General features: G+C 45.2%; 1 protein-coding gene across 1 annotated transcript in view; it reads left to right on the top strand.

Moving 5' to 3' along the window:
* Positions 1-10,674: 10,674 nt before the first annotated feature.
* The window catches only part of ABCB7 (ATP binding cassette subfamily B member 7), a 50,995-nt gene continuing 40,723 nt past the window's right edge, over positions 10,675-20,946 (top strand). The window contains exon 1 of the mRNA XM_083722178.1: positions 10,675-10,875. Coding sequence (XP_083578304.1) covers positions 10,717-10,875 — 159 coding nt within the window. The 5' untranslated portion in view covers positions 10,675-10,716. The remainder of the gene's footprint in view (positions 10,876-20,946) is intronic.

Raw genomic sequence — 20,946 nt, forward strand, 5'->3', positions numbered from 1 at the left:
GGCGGATGGCATTCTGCTCTGTGAAGGTTTGGAATTCTCCTGACGTAAATGCAGTCCCGTTGTCTGAGACGAGTGTGTCAGGGAGCCCGTGGGTTGCAAACAGCCTGCATAGTACCCGGATGGCTGCGGACGTGGAAGTGGATGGTACCAGTGCGACTTCCAGCCATTTGGTGTATGAGTCCCGCACTATGAAGAATGTTTTCCCCTGAAAGGGGCCAGTGAAGTCCACATGCAGGCATGACCATGGTGCTCAGGCGGACTCCCAGGACTGGACTGGTGCCCTTGGGGGATCTGGGCGGGATTCTTGGCAGGCCTGGCAGTGTTCGACCCAGGCCTCTATCTCTCCGTCGATCCCCGGCCACCACACATAACTCCTGGCAAGGGCCTTCATTCTCACTACCCCTGGGTGTGTCTCGTGTAGGGCTGTGAGGACCCTTTTGTGGAGGGGCTGGGGAACAACGACCCTGCTTCCCCATAACAGGCACTCCTTGTGGGCCGACAGTTCATGTTTGCGGGTTGTGTAGCCGGCGAATTCTGGCCCGGGGCTGCTGCTGGGCCATCCCCTCCATACCCAGTCCAGGACCTTATCTTTCTTGGAATGGTGTGCAACTTCTTGTGCCTGAATGGGGCGGTCAGGAAGCAGCTCCAGGCTCATAACCTCTTGTGCAGCTGCTAGGTCGGGGCCTGTTTCCGGTAGGGGTAGCCTGCTGAGTGCGTCCGCATGGCCCATCGCTTTCCCAGGGCAGTAAATCAGTGCATACTGGTAGCTGGCAAGGGAAATTGACCACCTGAGGACGCGAGGAGACAGCACTTGGGGAGGGGGTCTGCTTTTCTGGGGCAAACAAGCCAAGCAATGGCTTGTGGTCAGTCACCACAGTAAAGGGCCGCCCGTACAAGAAATCATGGATTTTTTTTACTCCCTTCACGATTGCCAGACCCTCCTTGTCGATTTACGAGTAGTTCTGCTCAGTTGTGTTGAGTGTCTGAGAAAAGTATGCCACCGGTACCTCTCTTCCATCCGAGAGGTGGTGTCCCAGGACAACGCCGATGTCATAGGGCAAGGCGTCGCATGCTAGCACCACCGGCAGCCTCTCGTCGAAGTGTGCCAAGACCGAGTTTGAGACAAGCAAGTCCGTGACTGCCTGGAATGCGGCCTTCTGGCACTGGCCCCACACCCAAGGGGCCCGCTTGTCGAGGAGTCTGTGTAGGGGCTCTGCTACCGCCGCCTTGTGGGGAAGGAAGGAATGGTAAGAGTTCAATAGTCCCAAGAAGGCCTGAAGTTCAGTCTTGCTCTTGGGCGCTGGGGCATCACAAATGGCCCGTACCTTGTCCCCAGTTGGGTGGACCCCTTCTGCATCCACCATAAATCCCAGAAAGTCCATCTGAGGCACTCCTAGTAGACATTTTCCCCACTTCACCTTGAGACCCACCGTCTGGAAACGGTGCAGAACGGTGCGGAGGCGGTCCTCAAACTCCTCTGGTGTGGGCCCAGCAATCAACACATCATCAAAGAAGGGGGTGACGCCAGGAATCCCTTTAAGGAGAGAGTCCATTAGATTCTGGAATATGCCTGGTGCCACACTGACACCAAATTGCAGCCGCTTTACCCTGAATGCTCCTCTGTGCGTCACAATCGTCTGTGCCTCTGCTGTGGCCTCATCTACTGGCAGCTGTTGATATGCTTGGGCCAAGTCCAGCTTGCCAAAAAAAATTGACCCAGCCAGAGTGGCAAGGACATGGCTGACCACTGGCACTGGGTATGCGTGGGCCGTGAGGGCCTTGTTTATTTGTAGTCTGCGCAGATGCGGACCGAACCATTAGGCTTGATGGGTGTGACGATTGGGGTTTCCCAGGGGGCATTAGGCTCCAGCACTCCTTGCTCCACGAGCCGGTCCAATTCCTCGTCTATACGAGGTTTCAGGGTGAACTGGACCCGGCGGGCCTTGAGCCTGACAGGTCGTACTGTGGGGTCAAGCTGTAGAGCAATGTAGGGGCCCGTATACTGTCCCAATTTCCCATCGAAAACCCTTGGAAATTCCTTGCATACGGCATCCACGTCCACTTGTAAGCTAGTGTGGTTCACCCTGGTGACGCTAGCCCCAGTGGTCCAAACCATGCCAATCCCAGTTAGCTAATGTAGGGGCCCTTGACCACAAGCAAGTCCAGTTGCCGTGTCCGCCCTCAATATTGCACCCTGAAGGTCCCCATCCCCATTGTGGGGACCTTACGTTTCTGGAAGTCCTGGAGGGTGAATGGAGCCGGCCTGAGTTTGGGACCCCCACTAGGACACAGTTTCCTTAAGGTCCCTGCCGAGATTATGAATAGAGTTGAACTCGTGTCAAGCTCCATGCGGCACGGGACCCCCTCTATCTGTACCTCTACATAAATTTTCTCTACGTTGGGGTGGGGCAACTGGTATACCTGGAAGTCTGTGAGCTCCGTCGAGTTGCCTTAGTGCGTTGGGCCCTGGGGCTCTTGGATCGGTCATCTGATGCCTGACGTCGGGTGGGCTGAGCCCGACACACCCGAGCAATGTGTCCCAATTTTCCGCACTGCCTGCACTCTGCTTTGCAGAAACGGCAGGTCCTCCTCTCGTGACTCTCCCCGCAGCTTGCGCAGTTCCCTCCTTCTCATCGAGGCAGCCGTGGTCTGTGCGCTGCTTAAGTGCACTGCTGTACTCAGTGCACCTCCTCCCTGTCAGATCCCGAGTCGTCGGTGAGGTCTTCGTGGTGGACCCTTGGTTGGCGCGACAGGCTTGGCCGTGGCTCTTGCATCGACCTCTTGGTAGCTTCTGTTGCCAGGGCCTCATCCAGGGCGACCAGGAATGTTAGGTCCTTCTTAGCGTAGAGGCGTTGTTGCAGCTTCTCATCCTTCAGGCCACTGAAGAGGCGGTCACAAAGCATGTTCTCCGATTCTGAGAAGTTGCAGAACCAGGCGGCTTGGCGGAGAGAGGTCACAAACCCAGTTATGGTTTCCCCAGGGGCTTGCCGCTTTGCGTAGAAGGCATTTCGACGAGCCACCACTGAGGGCTACAGCGAAAAGTGCCCCTTCCGCCATTCCATTATTGTTTTGTATGGAACAGTAGCGACGTCTTCAGGCGCAAGGAGAGCCCGGGCGATTTCAAATGTCTCCTCTGCGCAGACGCTGAAGAATATCGCCCTCTTCTTGGCATCTTCATCGTCGGTGACCCCTTTGGATTCTAGGAGGAAGGTGAAACGGGAGGCATACGCTTCCCAGTCTCCGGATGCTGGGTTGAATGGCGAGAAGCTGCTGTCGGTTGCCATTCTGAGTTCCTTGGGTCCCGGAGCTGAAGCCTGGATACACGGTGTGAGGCAGCGGTGCAGCAGGTGGCGGTGCTGTGTGTGGCAGTCAGCTCAGCAGGATCCCACCTTCATCGCCAGTGAAATATACTCAGAGTCGAGAGTGGATTTCATGCTCTTTATTCAGCTCATAGTGGTGAGGAGGGAATAAAAGTCCCCTCAAAGTATCTGCTTTATATACATTATTTACACAATGGGCTGCACGTGATTGGCTAATTCAGGAATTCTTCTATAGGCCAATCAGGTTGTGGATTCACTTCTACCTGGAGCTGGATTGGGTGGCTCCTGCCGACCAATCATACTGCTGCATTGTTCTAGGACCAATCAGACTGTTGCATTCTGAATCCTATTGTTCTAGGACCAATCAGACTGCTGCATTTTGGATCCTATTGTTCTAGGATCAATCAGACTGCTGCAGTTTGGATCCTATTCAACTCAGTACATAACAACAGCTATATATGATAGTAGGGCTGATGGAAATGTGGTCGTGCTGGCTGTGGCTGATAGAAGCCCAAACATCTGGAGGGCACCAGGTTATGGAAGGCTGCACTCAATAATCCGTCTCCTCCCAGGTGCCTTCGAGACATTGTTCAACTACAACTGGGCTGATGGGGGTTGGAGTCTACTAGCGTCTGGAGAGTGGCAGGTTTAGGGGAGGCAGCTTTAGAGTTCCTTCAGAACCCTTAGCATGCTACACCTCCCATACCCTCCAACATTTCTCCAATTAAAATAGAGATGTCCCATTCCATAATGATAATTTTACTATTTATACCCCACACATCTTTCTGGGTTGCCCCAGCACTCTGGGCAGCTTCCAATATATATAAAAACACAAAAAACATTAAACATTAAAAAAAACCCTCCCTATACAGGATTGTCTTCAGACAGCTGGTGGGCTGGATAACTTCATACCCTCAAGCATTTCTCCAATAGAAATAGGGACATCCTAAGGAAAAGCAGGACATTCCAGGATCAAATCAGAAACCAGGACAGCTTCACTAAATCTCTGGTAAATAGGGACACTTGGAGGGCCTGCACCTCCTACTGGGGAAGCCATGACAGTTAAGAGTGGTGAAATGGCAATATACCTTTCTGGTGTAAATACTGATAGTATTCACAAAGGAATGACTATCTAAGGCACTAGTCATTAAAATAAATAAATATTAAACTAGAACATACACTTCAACGTGTACACACAAAGTAGAAACTGGGCTTTATTTACATTCCTTGTGGGGAAATTCTTGTTAAGTGTTGGAGGGTGGTAACATTTTTTAATGGATTTGTTATATTTATAAATATCAGGATATTGTATTCTCACATAAAAGTAAGAGTTTACAAAGGATTCCAGATGACTACTAGTCATGATGGTTATATGCTACCTCCGGTATCAGAGGCAGCATGCCTGTTGCTGGGGATCACAAGCAGGAGAATGATGATGTGATATCTCCGTGTGAATGATGATGTGATATCTCCGTGTGCTACTTGAGAGCTTCCCATAAGCCACAATGGGAAATCAGGCACCGGACAAGACAAGTCTTTTGGTTGATCCAGCAGGCATCATCTTATGCTTATGACCACTGCATAGGGAATGTCTGCACTGATGGCTTAAAATAGGATTAGATAAATATATGGATAAGGCTATCAATAACCATTGGTCATGATGGCTATATATTACCTCCGTGCTCTGAGGTGGATTGCTTAGAAGGAAGACTGTTGAGTTCATGTCTTCCTGTGGCCTTCCCAGAGCCATCTGGTTGGCCATTCTGGGAAATAATACACTGACTGGATCAGTTAAGTCCTTTGAACCAGCAGGGATTTTATGTTATACTGTGCATTACCAGTCAAGGGCCCAGCTTCACAAGATGTTATTTGTCCATGGAGGTGCTGCTTGTAGTAAACTACCCTTTGGGGCAGGGTGGGGTAAGCAGCCAGGTTGGTAGCATGTTCTGAATTGCAGCTTTGCAGTTCCTCTCTCCAGAATAAGAGAGTAAAGGTTAAGCTCACTTATTTAAACACATAACCAACGTCTTGTGCAATTTGGCCCTGGGAAATATACTACTAAGAAGAGAGCAAACAAAATTATGGCTCCGAAATTCATTCTGACCACTTTAGTACCAGGGCTGTTTTCATAATGTAAAGCCTATGCTGGCTCGAGCATACATTTGACTCTGTTAACAGAATTTACATGGAGTGCAAACGGTGGAAGAGAGGGTTAAAGACACATGAAAGCAGTACAGGCATATCTCAGAGATATTGTGTTCAGTTCGACCACAAGAAAACAAATAGCACAATAAAGTGAGTCACACAATTTGTTTTGGTTTCCTAGTGCATATAAGTGTTATGCTTATAGTCTATTAAGCCACATCCCCTTGGCCGCAGGGGCAGGAGGGGGGAAACCTGGCTCCAGCCCTTGCCAGCTCCACTCCTTTGGGCAGAAGAGGGTAGCGGTGGAGGGTGGGCTTTCAAGCAGCTGGGCTGCCTGCATCGGCACCCACATCCTCATAAGCAGCAATATCTGCAAAGCACAATAAAATGACATACGCCTGTAATTAGGCTTATAGTCCTATGGATGTTTTCTTGGCAGCAACAGCCATTGTTTCTTTGTCACTCCACAGGGGGATGGAATATTGGGAACTTGCTTCTATAGAGCAGGCATAGGCAAACTCGGCCCTCCAGATGTTTTGGGACAACAACTCCCATCATCCCTGACTACTGGTCCTGTTAGCTAGGGATGGTGAGAGTTGTACTCCCAAAACATCTGGAGGGCCAAGACTGCCTATGCCCAAAATATTATGTTCGAAGACTGGGAAAGGTTATGGAAAATTGACTTAAAATTTACCGATTGTTCTTTACTGAAAGAAAACTACATGAAAATGTATAGGTGGTACATAACACCAGTACAATTAGGGAAAATGTATAAAACGGGCTCAAACCTATGTTGGAAATGCAAGGAAAAAGAAGGGACTTTTTATAATATGTGGTGGGATTGTAGTAAAGTTTAAATATTTTGGGAAATGATATACAATGAATTAAAGAAAATGTTTCATTTAACATTTGTGAAGAAACCTGAAGCTTTTCTGTTAGGGATTGTGGGAAAAGATCTGCCAAAGAAATTTAAAAATATTTATATGTATGTGACAATGGCGGCAAAAGTCTTAATAGCACAAGGATGGAAGAATGAAGAAATCCCGACGAAAGAACTGTGGCAAGAAAAAGTGATGGACTATGCGGAATTGGCAAAACTGATATACAAACTACGTGACAAGGATAACTGCGGCTTTAAAGATGAATGGGAACCTTTTACACAATATTTGAAGAAACAACAAAATGAACTGGACTCTTTGGCAGGTTTTGAATAAACATTCACAAAATCTTTATTGGTAATATATAGACAAACTGAGGATTTTTACAATTTTATAGCATGCAGATAAAAATGTGTTGAGAAACCAGAGAAAGGAGCTGAGAGAGGTTGGGGGGTGAGGTGGGAGGGTGGGTTTCTGTCGGGGGGGGGAGGAGGGGGAAATGGGGGGGGACAATGTGGATGATGTATCTTTGTTAAAATTATTATGTTGAAATTCCTAATAAAAAAATATTCTTTTTTTAAAAAAGACTGCCTATGCCTGCTATAGAGGTATGAGATTGAGAGGCAACTGGCCTTGCCTCCCACCCACAGCAATCACACAAGAATTTCTGCCTAGATACCTCCTGGTCTGCCCATTGGGGCTGAATGTGCCCTTTCACTGCCTAGCTTTCCATAATCTTCTGTCATAGTACCTCTCTTTCCAAGGCTGAGTTTTACCAGGAGAGGGATTCTGCAGCTCTTCACTTCTTTGGAGTGACCACTTGCCAATTAAAGGTTTTAACAGTAACAACCAAATATCCTAGCAGTGTAGAATGCAGAAGTCTTGTGCTCTCTTGACTGGAAGGTTCTCAGATGGATGTTTTCTTGGCTTTTTAGGAGGCGAGGTTCCAGGCCTTTCTTCACAGTCATTAATGGAGAATTGGTTTTATTATTCTGCTTTTTATTGTTGTTTCCACTGCTGTTTATTCTATTTTTCTGCTTTAAAATATTTTATTGCTTTAATTTAATTTTAATTGTTTAGTACTAATTTTATTAGTCAGTTAGGTAGCTTTAGCTGGAAGGAAGAGAAATCTTTAAAAAGTAAATAATTAAACGAAGAAGCAAAGCACAATCTTCTTTTTGTAGAAACTGCAATGGGCCTCCTAGTGACTTTTTCATTTGAAACACTCTTAGCTGATAAGACTAAGTCAGGGGGTTGGCAAAAAAAATTAGCCGTGGGCCGATCCACTGTCCCTCAGACCTTGTGGTGGGCCGGAGAAGTGGCACGGAGTGTGTGTGTGTGGAGCTGGAAGAAGAGGCGAGGGGGGCCAGCCACTGCACTTACCTTCCCAGGGGTGCAATCAGTAGTGCATTTCACCTCAGTGGACTTGAACAGTTCTTCAGGCACTGAACAAGTGGCCTTGAAACGATTGTGACTTACTTACAAGTAAGTGCGTCTTTAGGGCTCTTAGTGTCTGTGCATCGAACGGCAAGGCAAGGTGCGGCTACTCACCAAGACGTGGCTTCTTCAGGCAGCACAGGTGGAAGCTGGCGGGGAACGGAAAGCGGACTTCCAGAGGTGGAGAGGTGGGAGGAGCTGGAGCCAGCGGTGGGTGCTGCTTTGCCTCCTTGCGACGGGAGGAAGAGGCCGAGTGGCGGCAGCTCTGCCAATCAGACGCTGCGCCTGGTTTACCTCAGCATGGCGCAGGGACGTCTCTGCCAATCAAACACCACTGAGGTAAACCAGGTGCAGCGTCTGATTGGCAGACGTCCCTGCACTGCGTTGAGGTAAACCAGGCGCGGTGATTGAATGGCAGAGCCACCGCCGCTCGACCTCTTCTGCCGCCATCACTGGGAGTCTCAGCTTCGTGGTGGGTTCTGGCTTCGTGGTGTGGGCCGGATTTACAAACTAGATGGGCCTGATCTAGCCCACAGACCTTAGTTTGCCGACCCCTGGACTAAGTGAATGGATATCTTATTTTTATTATAGTTATTTATATCCCCCTTTACCCCAGACCAGAAATCAAGGTGGCTTATACAAATTAAAACAGCACAAATAAAATACAGAAAGCTAAGAACATATAAGACACAATTTCCAATATTACTTTTTAACTATTGACTAAAAATGTATTTTGTGATGAAGTTATTATTGTTTAGTAATGCAAATACTCCTTATATGCCAAAATTGCTTGTACAATAATGGATTTGTAAAATGTACAGTGGTACCTCAGGTTAAGAACTTAATTCATTCTGGAGGTCTGTTCTTAACCAGAAACTGTTCTTAACCTGAAGCACCACTTTAGCTAATGGGGTCTCCTGCTGCCGCCGTGCCCCTGCTGCACGATTTCTGTTCTCATCGTGAAGCAAAGTTCTTAACCCGAGGTAATATTTCTGGGTTAGCGGAGTCTGTAACCTGAAGCGTATGTAACCTGAAGCGTAGGTAACCCGAGGTACCACTGTAGTTTGCTTTGTAAATCATTTGATTAATTTTCAATATTCCAGAAGGTGGCAGTATTCAGGTCAAGCACTGTCAAGTTTGATTTTGATTAGATTGCAGGGTGGTCCAATAAACAGCCCTTGAGACCTTTTTTTGGCAGCTCTCGGCTACATTTGACTGCCTTCCTCTGCAGCCCTCATGCTGCCTTTCCAAAGTCAGGTAAGTGAGGTGCTGGGCTTTGTGAAGGAGCTGTAAGGAACCTGAAAGGGTCCTTGAGCCCTCCAGCCTCCTTCCCAAAGCCTAGTTTGCACTTTCCCAACATTGGGGAGTAGATAGAAGGGGTGTAGGACCCTGGCAGAGCCTTCCACCTCCTTCCCAAAGCCCAGTGTCTTGCTTAGCTGGCTTTGGAAAGACAGCATGGGGAGAGGTGTGTGTAAAATTTTCGCTATGCTACCACCATGCAACAAGGCAGTGTGCAGCCCGTGGGTTCTGTGTCAAAGTACTCTTGCAGTCCACTTGGTGGGAAAAGTTGGGCGACCCTGGGGTAAAGTCTGCCTTGTGATACAGAAATAAATTGTAATTTATATGGTTCAGTAAATATGCATAATGCTCAGGCTGTACCTGGTTCAAAATTCATCTCAGTAAGAACTGGCTATCTTGAGTTGCCAGCTTCCCCAACGCACCTCCAGCAGGGCTCCTACACCTTTAACAACTGCACAACAGGTGGAAATTCATCAGGAGAAGCTTCCCCCATCACTACTCTTTGTATGCAAGTGTAAGTACAATAAAATATCTTTACCAACTGAATTTCCTCCAGTCAAACAGCCGTTTAGGAACTCAGTAACCAGGGGGTGCGTTTTTCTAGACACCCGTTGTCCTTCCTTTGCCAGCCCCCTTTATCCATATTTACTAAGAAATAACTTCTTCTTCTTCATTAAATTTGTATACCACCCTTCATCTGTAGATCTGAGCAGTTCGTAACATAAAATTACAATATAAAAAACACAAAATATATAATTAAAATAACAAAAACGAACTAGTAAGCTTCCTCCTTCCACAATACATTTAAAAGGGCATTAGATGTTAATCAGCCAAAGGCCTGGTTGAAGAAGAACATTTGCTTCGGGCACCTAAAAGTGTAGAAGGTGCCAGCCAAATCTCCCTGGGGAGAGTGTTCCACAAATGGGGAGCCACTGCAGAAAATGCCCGTTCTTTGTATTGCTTCCTGTAGAGGAGGACCATGAAGAAGTCTCAGAGGATGATCTCAGGGTCTGGGTAGGTTCGTATAGAGAAATGTGGCCCATGAGGTATTGTGGTCCTGAGACATTTACCGTAAATAAGTTTACCCCTCCTCAGTGCCTAAGAAACTCATTTTTTGTTACTACTGAGGTTATTGGGTTTTTTTTAATAGTTACTGATTCCAGCAAGAAACCAGTTTGGTTTCCCTGATTCACTTACTTTTATTATTATTTATTTGTTTATTCCATTTATATACTGCCCTTCCTCTTAGCTAGTGGGAGTTGTAGTTCAACAACGTCTGGGTTTCCAAGGTGAAGAAAGGCAGTTCTAGCCACTTACATTGGGAACCAACTACAGCATTTGGGATCCGTTTTTCTTATTATTATTTGATCTCCGAAGAGCCGGATTAATGAATAAAAGTAAATAAGGGTTGTGCACCCATGGTTCTCCTCTCCACCACCTCTACATCCTACCCTGCGGGGTAGACCAAGCAGATGCGTTACCAGGGATCCGAGGTGACCCAGCGCGGCTTCTCTCTCTAGCCATGCGTTCCACCCACTTCCGGTGCCTCTCCTTCCCCTCTCTCTCTATCCTCGGCTCCGTTTCCTGTCGTCCGGCGCCCCGCGACTCTTCTTCCCCACCTCTCTGTGCTCGCCAACATGGCGGCGCTGAGGGCTCTGTCGGCGGCGGCACCGGGCATCACGCCCGGTGCAGCTGCTTCTCCGCGGCATAGACTACTGCTGGCTTCGCTGCTGTGGCGGCCGGCGGCGGGAGCTCACTCGTGGAAGTGGGGGCGTCCGCCCCGGAGGATATCGCAGGTGCGCCGGTGGGACTGGAGCGGGCGGAGAGGTGGGCTCGCTCCGCCGCGGGAGGGTTGAGGGGAGGCTGAGGGGCGGGGAACGTCCTGAGGGGACCAAGGTCGGTTATTCCGCGCGGGTAAGACTTCGGGGAGATGTAGTCGGAGGGTTACGAGGGTGTCCCAAGCGAGAGTCTCCTAAATGCGAAGCTGTGTGTCCCAGCCCTGATGTCTCTAAAAGAGGATTAGGTCATTCATGGAGGGTGATAAGGATCAATGCTTTCTTTCCACAGTGGCTATGTCCTTCCTGCATGGCCAGAGGCAGCAATACTTCTGAATACCAGTTGTTAGAAACCTCAGGCGAGGCGAGTCCCGCTTGCGGGTTTCCCCATAATAGGCACCTGCTTAGCTTCTGCGAGAACAGGACTAGGTGGGCTATTGGCCTGATCCAGCAGGCTCCGCTTATGATCTTATGTAATACCTAGTTCCTAATGTTTCTTATCACACTTGTTTGTGATCAAGGGACAGCAACGAAACTTTCCTCCTCCTCTTTCCTAGAGTGAATTCCAAGTTGTAAGCTCCTCTAGGTAGGGCTCTGGTGCTTTGCAAACTGATACTGTAGTGCTCTTTCGTAATGATAATAGTTGCTGCCGGACCGTCCTGGGCCTGTGTAGATAAGGGCAGCTGTGGATTCTCAAAAGCTGGGCTCGGTGGTAATGTCCCTTTTACTTTTTCCCACATGGTGGAATGTCTGCTGCCTGTGTGGAAATCAAAAGCTGCTGGTGTGAGAGAAAACTTTGCCCTCTGGTCACTTAGATGGCCCAGACCCACACATGGGCTTTATGGGGAGATGTGCAGTTGTGTATCTGCAGATGTAATAGCAATGTACTGTACAAAAAATAAAATAAATAAAATAACACGGCTCTTTGGGGGCAGACAATCCAGCCATTTGCCATGTCAGCAGACAAAAAATAAAAAAAGCCTTATTGAGGATCTTATTGCAAATGTAAAATGTTGGTACTAGTATATAATGCCCAGTGCTTTTTTTCTAGAAAAATAGGTGGTGTATCTCACCATGAAGTTACTGCAGTAAGTGCCACACTTTTAAAAAACAAAATAGAGGTGCTGGTACTGCATACCCTTGAGTACTCCCTGAAAAAGCACTGATGATGCCCTACATAGTAATAATCATATTAACATTTTTATTTTGCCCTTCTTCCCAAAGGAGCCCAGGGCGGCAAACACAAACAAGCAATTAAAACATCTTAAAATAATTCTAATACAGTGGTACCTCGGGTTACAGACGCTTCAGGTTACTGACTCCGCTAACCCAGAAATAGTACCTCGGGTTAAGAACTTTGCTTCAGGATGAGAACAGAAATCGGGCGGCGGCAAAAGGTGTGGCGGCAGTGGGAGGCCCCTTCAGCTAAAGTGGTGCTTCAGGTTAAGAACAGTTTCAGGTTAAGAACGGACCACCGGAATGAATTAAGTTCTTAACCCGAGGTACCACTGTACAGGCCTAGCCTTGGGAACCATGTTCTTGAAGGGACACTTTTCCCCATGTGTTTTAAACTGCATTTTACAATGAGAGTTATATACCTTTCTTGTAATACCACTGCTATGGATGTCTAGGAGGCTGCATATGTGAAAGGGGTTTCTCTGTGGTGGACATTTGTCCAGACTTTTGGAAGGTGATGGGAACACGTAGGCTCTGTGATTTTATAATGAATAGGGTTTCATCAGATTTTATATTCTTAGCTCCCCTGGGCACCTTTTAGGGAGGAGATTTGGGCTATAAATTTAATAAATACACTCTACATAACCCTGGGTATCTATTCACATAAATTTTAATTATTAAGTGTAGAAGGAGGTTTCCCCTTTAATGGAAACTGACAGGAGACCAATGAAGAAAGAGAAATGTATCAAATAATCCTGTCCATCAAAATTAAAAATGTATCACCTTTTACTTGTTTTTCACATGACATTTACTTTTATCTACTGTGATATTAGGGAAGCGGGTGGCACTGTGGGTTAAACCACAGAGCCTAGGACTTGCTGATCAGAAGGTCAACGGTTCGAATCCCCGCGACGGGGTGAGCTCCCGTTGCTCAATCCCTGCTCCTGCCAACCTAGCAGTTCGAAAGCACGTCAAAGTGCAAGTAGATAAATAGGTACTGCTCCAGCAGGAAGGTAAACGGGGTTTCCGTGCGCAGCTCTGGTTCGCCAGAAGTGGCTTAGTCATGCTGGCCACATGATCCGGAAGCTGAACGCTGGCCAATAAAGCGAGATGAGCGCCGCAACCCCAGAGTCGGCCACGACTGGACCTAATGGTCAGGGGTCCCTTTACCTTTACCTTTACTGTGATATTGTTTATTTTAAGAAATAGATCACAAAACAAAAGTACATATAAGGGTGATTCCACGCCAAATCACCTGATTTTAATACTCAACCGTGCTCACGACTCAGATTTTCTTCAAAAAAATTTTTTTCAGTAGATACCTATGAGATAACCTCAAATTAATTTTTTTTTTAATTTTTTGGTCCAAAATTGGAGGCAGGAGAATTTTTTTAACATTTCAATTTTTGCTTGATTTAGGCTAATGCGATTTCTGTTTAGGAAAAAAACCTCCTGTTCTGCTTATTTTTCAACCAATTGGGCTTATTTGGGTATCAAAATAAAGCTAATTTTTGTCTCTTTCAAAATAAAGTATAAAAATGGTATTAAATGCAACAGAAAAGGGTCACCGACCATTCATAGTGAATTTTAGTCATTTTATACTTCAGTAGGTTCAATAAGCCATAGCGTGCAAACCACAACTAACACATGTATCATACCTTTTTTTTATAGAATGGGCTAACCATGTACTTTTTCTGTTTTATAAATAAGTGTGTTTTTGTGGTTATAAAATAAACTGATTTTGAAGTAATTTTTTTAAACAAATTATATATATATATATATATATACCCGTGAAAATCTACGAAAGCAAATATATATATATATATATATATATATATTTGCTTTCGTAGCTGGAAGGTTTCCTCCCCGTAGAGGTAAGATATTTATATATATATATGTGTGTGTGTGTACAGGTTTAAGGTCTCTTTGAGCCTGAAATAACTCACACATTCGTGAGAATAGTTAAAATTGCACTCTCTTATGTTACACTATCATCTGATGTTATTTTTACATTATTTCACTGTTAGCTTACCTTTGTAGTGAAAGGTTACATCATACTTTTTTCCAATTTCTGCACTTGTTTGTGGACCTTACCGTCTATGACATACATCCTTCCTAGTTGATGATGAAGGAAATGGAACTTCTCTGATTATATTTTCATAGGGCACCCAGCAGCAGTCATTCTTAGTTGGCCAAAAATAGGTTGGTAAAGGATCAGGTGGACGCATGAACTGAACTTTAGCATGAGTGTAATGTAATGCAATATATTTTATGAAGAATACAATGCAGTATCTTTTGTGAAGGATTATTTATTACAACAGCAGTTATAAAGAAGAAACGTGAGACACATAGAAAAAATGAGATATACAAAAATTCTCACCATGTCAGTTAATACTTAGTTGGGTAACCTTTGGCCTTCCCATGGAGTGAACCAAGTTTTTTAGTTCTACAGCTGTAATAATGTGAAACCAAGATTGAATTGTTGCCTCTATTAATTGGGTTTTATTGCTGGGTTGCTTCCAACCATCAAGTTTCTTTAGTTGGCTCCATAGATTTTTTTATTGAGTTCAGGTATGGGCTATGTATTTGGGGGTATTTTCATTCCCATTAATGACTCAAATTCTGCCCACACTTTTTGCTGTCATACAACCCCAGATCATAACACTAACTGGGTGTTTCACGGTAGGTGTAATGCAAGTAGGATGTAAATCTTCTCCGATTCTCCTCCTCGCATATTTCATGCCATCACTACCAAACAAGGAGATTTTGGTCTCATCACTCCAAATAACACTGCCCCATTGTTCCACTGTCCAGTTAACATGCGCTTTAGCCCAGTTTAATCTTTTCAACCTTTGTTTGAGAGATAATGGCTTTTTCCTTGGAATTCTAGCATTTAGATCATATTCCTGCACTCTGTGCCGAACAATCCTTGCACTCAACTTCACATTACATTGCGCCATGTCATCTTGTATACACCCAGATGATTTTCTTCTGTCATGTAGGCACAGTCTCTCAATTCTTCTATCCTCACTTGCTGTTGTGCACCTTTTTCTGCCTTTACCAGTCTGATTTTGTAGTGACTGAGTCTCCTTATACCTCTTCAGAAATTTAGAAATGCCACCTTTGGTTAAGTTTCCACCAATTTTTCTTCTACTTTCTTCATAACTGTAGCCTTGTTCACTTAGTACTACTGTTTTACATAGTACTTTCTGGGTGACCAGTTAACTCTTTGCACCATTCCTTTAATTTTATTATGTTTTACAAGCTCAATAAATGAAAGAACAAAAAAACCCCAACCAACTTGATAGCAATCACAAAACACACTGACAAATGTCCTTATTTATGTTGTAATATATAATCCTTCATAAAAGTTATTGCACTACATTCTTCATTAAATTATCTTTCCATTGATATATAATTTTATGATATTACTCCCAAAAAAGTGGTGTTATAAGCCATTATTGCCAAAACAAGATGACACCTGATTGGCTCTCTAAACACTCCTTTTTCTGGTTATTTGGCTATAACTTTTGGTAGAATACAGATAATGGAACAAACTTCATTGCATTACATTCTTCATTAAATTATCTTTCCATTGATATATAATTTTATGGTATTACTCGAAAGGAAAGTGGTGTTAGGAGCCACCAGACTTTGAAAATACACTTTCTCCAAAAGGTTTCTACAATTTTGGCCACTAGTGTAGAATGCTGCTGCCAGAGGTTTGACTGGTATAGCTAAGAGAGATCATATTGTTACAAAGGTTGCGTACCACCCCCAATCTCTGCCAAGTTGTAGCAAGATTCCAGAGGGTTCCTGGTGCTCACCCAGTGTTGTGTTTCTCTTGGGAAACCGAGGCACAGTGGAGACTACCGTCCTTAAAAAATGTGGTTTATTTTACACTTATTTACACCTAAAGCCTTCAGTGGAGGGGGCACAGAACATTATCCCCCAAGAGTGTCCCTGATGGCGTCTTTCAATAGCTTCAAGTGAGTTTGGGTCCAAAGCAGCAGCCAGTCATGGCCCCCAGTCTCTCAGTGCAGCCTCCTCCTGTCAGCATTGCATGGAGTCCCCCCCCTCTTTGTTTCCAGAACACCTTGCCAAAAAATACCTCCCCTTCCATCTGTTTGTTCCCACCTTCTCCAGACCTCTGTTTCTTTAAAAAGGACACATTTTTCCTTTGCTTCCTGTAACATCCCCCTCCTAGCTCTGCTATTTCTTCTGCTAACTAACACACAGCTGGGGAAGGACAGCACCTGCATGGTCAATTGTTCTTTAATGGCCCACCACTTAGTTTTCCTTGTGTTCTTAATGATATCACTACCAGTGGTCTCCTGAACAGGAGAACTGATTCAGCTTGTATTTTAAATCTAACATCTTGCATCTTCCCTTTATTCTCCAAAAATCAGCTAAATTCTACCACATTATTTATTTCTGACATGCACTAACTAGCAGTTATGGATGCCCTTGCACCCCCAAACTCTTTTAACCCAGATCTGTAACAATATTATACTAATTGTCAAATAACTGCATTAGCTGCTTATTCACTTTCAAGCCCAATTCAAGAGGCTAAAGTATATCCTTAAAGCCTTAAGCAGCTTGGTACCTGAACACCTGAAGGAGTATCTATCAGTCTGCTCAAACTTTAAGACCAGCGGACAGATCTCTTCTTCACATTCCTCTGTTGGGGAGGCTGAGCTTTCTCTGTGCCACCACCCTGTTTGTGGAATTCCCCCTCCTTACAGATATGTCAGGGGCCAGTACTGTTGTCATTTCAGTGTCATGTGAAGATAGACATGTTTGCTCAGGCTATTAGATTTTTAATAGGTGAGCATTTTATCCATTAACAAATTCTACATCCCAGAATTCCTGGAAAGTCACAAATGTTTAAAGTGGAGTCATAGTTCTTTAAATATGTGGTGTGAATGTGGTCCTAGTCTAGTCATTTCACAGGATTGCCATTAGGACAGAATGAGTGGGGGTGGGTGGGCTTAGGGAATCATGTTCACTAACCTAAGTTCTTTGGAGGGAAGGTGAGTTAAAATATATGGATCCTGCCACTACCATACTCTGCATTTGTGGGTTGATTCAAACAAGTAGATGAGTATCTCAGTCTTGAAAAGAAACTTGAAACAGTTACTACCTCACAAATACTTCATATACCAACATTTACCAATCATTGGTAAAATCAACATTCCAGTTTACTAAAGGTTCACTCTCAGGCTCTGTAAGTGACTGTTTCAATAATTGGAACAACTAATTACACCTTTAGCATTCTTGGCACATTCTGTACTCTGAAATGCTTTCCAGAAAGTAAATTATTTGCTCTGGCTGTTTGCAAACTAGTCAGCATACAATATCCTCTCCAGTTTATCTGCTTTGTAGTACTGCTCGATAGTTTCAACCCTTGTCTATCTGTTTTATTGACATTAGTTCAGTGATTCTATCCTCCCCTAGCCTCAATTATGAATATTTATTTAGACTAGATTAGTATAAGTCAAAATTCATAGTTGCAGTTGAATAACTATTTAGGCTTTTAAGAATATTTGTTACATCAAATTAAACTCATGGTTTAATTAATGACATTTAATGAATTACTTTGCTTAGGGGGAAAAACAGAACGAAAGGAAGTACTACTTCACCTAGCATCACATAAGTAACCCACAGGCTATATCAGTGGCTGTTCACTGCCTCCAGTATCAGCCTTTGAATACCCATTGATGGAAATCAAAAGTGGTGAGGGTGGTGTTGTGCACATACCCTGCTTGCATTCTTAGCATAGGCATCTGGCTGGCAACTGTGAAAACAAATGTTGTACAGGATGAACCTTTGGTCAGATCCAGCAGGGCTCCAAATACGTCCCCAAATGCATATTTGGGTAAAAAGTGAGTCCCAGCTCTGAAAACAATGAAGCTGTTGAGTTAGATCAGTGGCTGCTTCCGGATTTTGGAACTCATTCCCAAGAGAAGTTAGACTGGATTCCACCTTGCACTTCTGCTGGCATGTGAAGACTTTCTTGTTCCAACAGATTTTTGGAACTGCTTTAAATTAAAGAACTGGTGCCTGTTTTTATTGTAATTATTTGTATGGTTCTTGTTTTTATCTATAAGCTGCCTTGTGCCCCTGTCAGGGAAAAAAGCAGGGTAGTAGTAGTAGTTGTAATAATAATAGGCTATTTGAGGGGAAAGCGCTGAAGCAAAGTCTTGAGTGCACAGTCCTGTGTGGAGCTGTCCAAATGCTGAGGGTAGGTTCCTTAATAGAGATCTAGCATGATTAAACAGATCTCTTACATTTGTCAGGGTATTAAATAATGATGCCAACTTGGCCACATAGTATTATTTCTTGTAGCCTTTCTAGTTTTATGATCATTTATATTTGCTTTCTGCTACCTCACCACTGGTTAATCTTTATCCAAATAAAAAAATGATGAACTTTTAGAATATGTTCAAGTAAATTAACATAGTTTTTAGCTAATTAACTTATTTTAAATAGAACAGTTGAAACAATAGGCACTGAACTAAGATAAATAGGTGTGCCTATTTTTCTCTCCAAAGTAGCTATAATACTCGAAGTATTGAAAGATTATATGAATATAAGAATATGTCCTTAAATCTGTTTTGGCCAAAGTGTGCAGAAAAATTGTTCAGTTTTGTAAAACAAATTAATCTACCATATTTTTCGCTCTATAAGACGCACTTTTTCCCCTCCAAAAATGAAGGGGAAATGTGTGTGCGTCCTATGGAGCGAATGGAGAGCGAGAGGGGTCGGTGAGCACGACCCCTCTCGCTCTCCAGGTTTCAGGGATAGCCACCTGAAGCCTTTGGAGCGCAGTGGGAACGCGGGCTGCACTCCAAAGGCTTCGTGTTCCTTTTGCTGAAGCCGGGAGAGCTGCGTCTTGAAGCACGACTGGCGGGGTCTGCACACTTGCCCCAAGGCAGCTTGGCCGGCTGGGTGGGCTGAGGGAACTCTTCGGCTATGCAGACGAAGTGTGGCATCACCGCCTGATAGCACGAGCAGATGCCCATCAGCTCCGTGGGCTTGGCGGCGGCGGCAGCCATCAAGCGGGGAAAAGAGAAAAGCAGCAAAAAAGGGAATGCCGAGAAAGAGCGCGCACGCCAGAAAACCAGCACCCCGAAGAGCTCCTTGCACTTGGGTCTCGCTTTGTGCTGCTGCTTATTCGCTGCCTTGAGGCGTTTCTCTCTAATGCGAGGGAGACCCAGGTGAAAAAGGTGGGAAAGCCGCCGGAGGTGGGACGAGAGGGTGGCTTCTGCTGCTTCGCAGCTGCAAAAGTGAGCTGGGGAGGAGGGTAAATCCTGCTGGTGGCGGCGACTGGCAGAAAGATGTGCGCGCTCCACTGGTGTCCTCATGCCACGCTCTCTCTCTCGCCTGCCCACACAGGAGCATTCTCAGATGACAAGCAATGCCATTTAAAGGCGGTGAGGCCGCTTCCCTTCCACCTGACGACGTAGAGGCGCGCTCCCACCGCCCCTCTCCCTCGCCGCCATGGGGGGATTGCTCTTCCAAGGAACGGCGGAAAGCCCCGCCAGCACCCACCGCAGAAACGGCCGGGGGAGGGAGCGAGGGAACCTGAAAGGTGAGGCGGGGGGGCGAGACGAGGGACATGCCAAAACACGTCACCCCTGCCTGCTAGGGGAGGGGGGTTCCTGGAGAAGAAGCGGCCCCTTTTTTGCAGGGGGAGGTGGCGAAGGCAGCCGGGAAAGCAGACGTGGAATAGCCGCAATGGGATCACCCGACTTTCTTTTTTAAAAAACTTTGAAGCAGCCACAGGGGAAGCATAGAATCATAGAAGTCTGACTTCGATCATAGAATTGTAGAGTTGGAAGGGGTCCCAAGGGTCATCTAGTCCAACCCACTGCAATACTAAGGGGATTTTATTAGCAGCGTTTACAGAGGGGGGGGGGGTTAAGTGTGTGAGTGTGGATTTAAATCCCGCTCCCCACATGGTCTGTTTCCTTCCTCTTTGCAGCCCCAAATTCTGGCTGCTGTTATCCCACCTGCACTGGGGATGATTTTCACACACAAACGCGACTTAAGACGGCAAAAAGATCAGTGCAGACATACATTGTGTCGCTTGCAAAGCAGCGCTTGGTTTTGTCAACCCGATTTGGAAGGAAGATGTCTGGTTGGTCTGGGGCTCCATCGCTTCAGCCCCCCTAACCCTAGCCTTGTGCTGCAAAACGGATCCCCACATCAATTTTCTTGATTTCCCCCCCTAAAAACTAGGTGCGCCCTATGGTCCAGTGCACCCTATGGAGCGAAAAATACGGTAAATACAATTTTCATCATCTGTGTGTTTACTGTCATATTAAATATTGCCACGTTCAAGGAATTGAAAGTAGATCAGAGGCATAGCAGGAGCATATATTATGCAGTCTGTCCTTCATTGTTTCCAGGAACATTTCCACAAAAAGTAATAGCATGGTCAGACAGTGTACACTTTGGGATCACTTTGGCAGAACTTCGTTGGCAAGCTTATCATAATAAATAAATTCAGTCACAACAGGCACACACAGTACAGTGTCTGAGACCTTTGGAGTATAGGTCCCATATTAGTAGATCATATACATTAGAACCACTTCATTTACATTTAGTGCTTGTATAGAAGGATTCTTCAGTGCTTTTGACAAGTGTGGGGGGAAATACGTAGTAAGTTATTCTCATATATTCAACCAATACACAATTAAATACAAATTTAAGTGCTTTCCAGCCCTGTTTAACTTTCATGTTGCAGACATTCAGGCTTAAAATACAGTGGTACCTCGGTTTTCGAGCGTTTCCATTGACAAACATTTCAGTTTTCGGACACCATAAACCCAGGAATAAATGCTTCCGTTTTTGAACGTGCCTCGGAAGTTGAACATGAAACACGGCTTCCATATTGAGTTTTTCATTTTG

The sequence above is a fragment of the Podarcis gaigeae genome, assembly GCF_964106915.1.
Source record: "Podarcis gaigeae genome assembly, chromosome: Z".
In the NCBI taxonomy this organism is placed as follows: Eukaryota; Metazoa; Chordata; class Lepidosauria; order Squamata; family Lacertidae; genus Podarcis; species Podarcis gaigeae.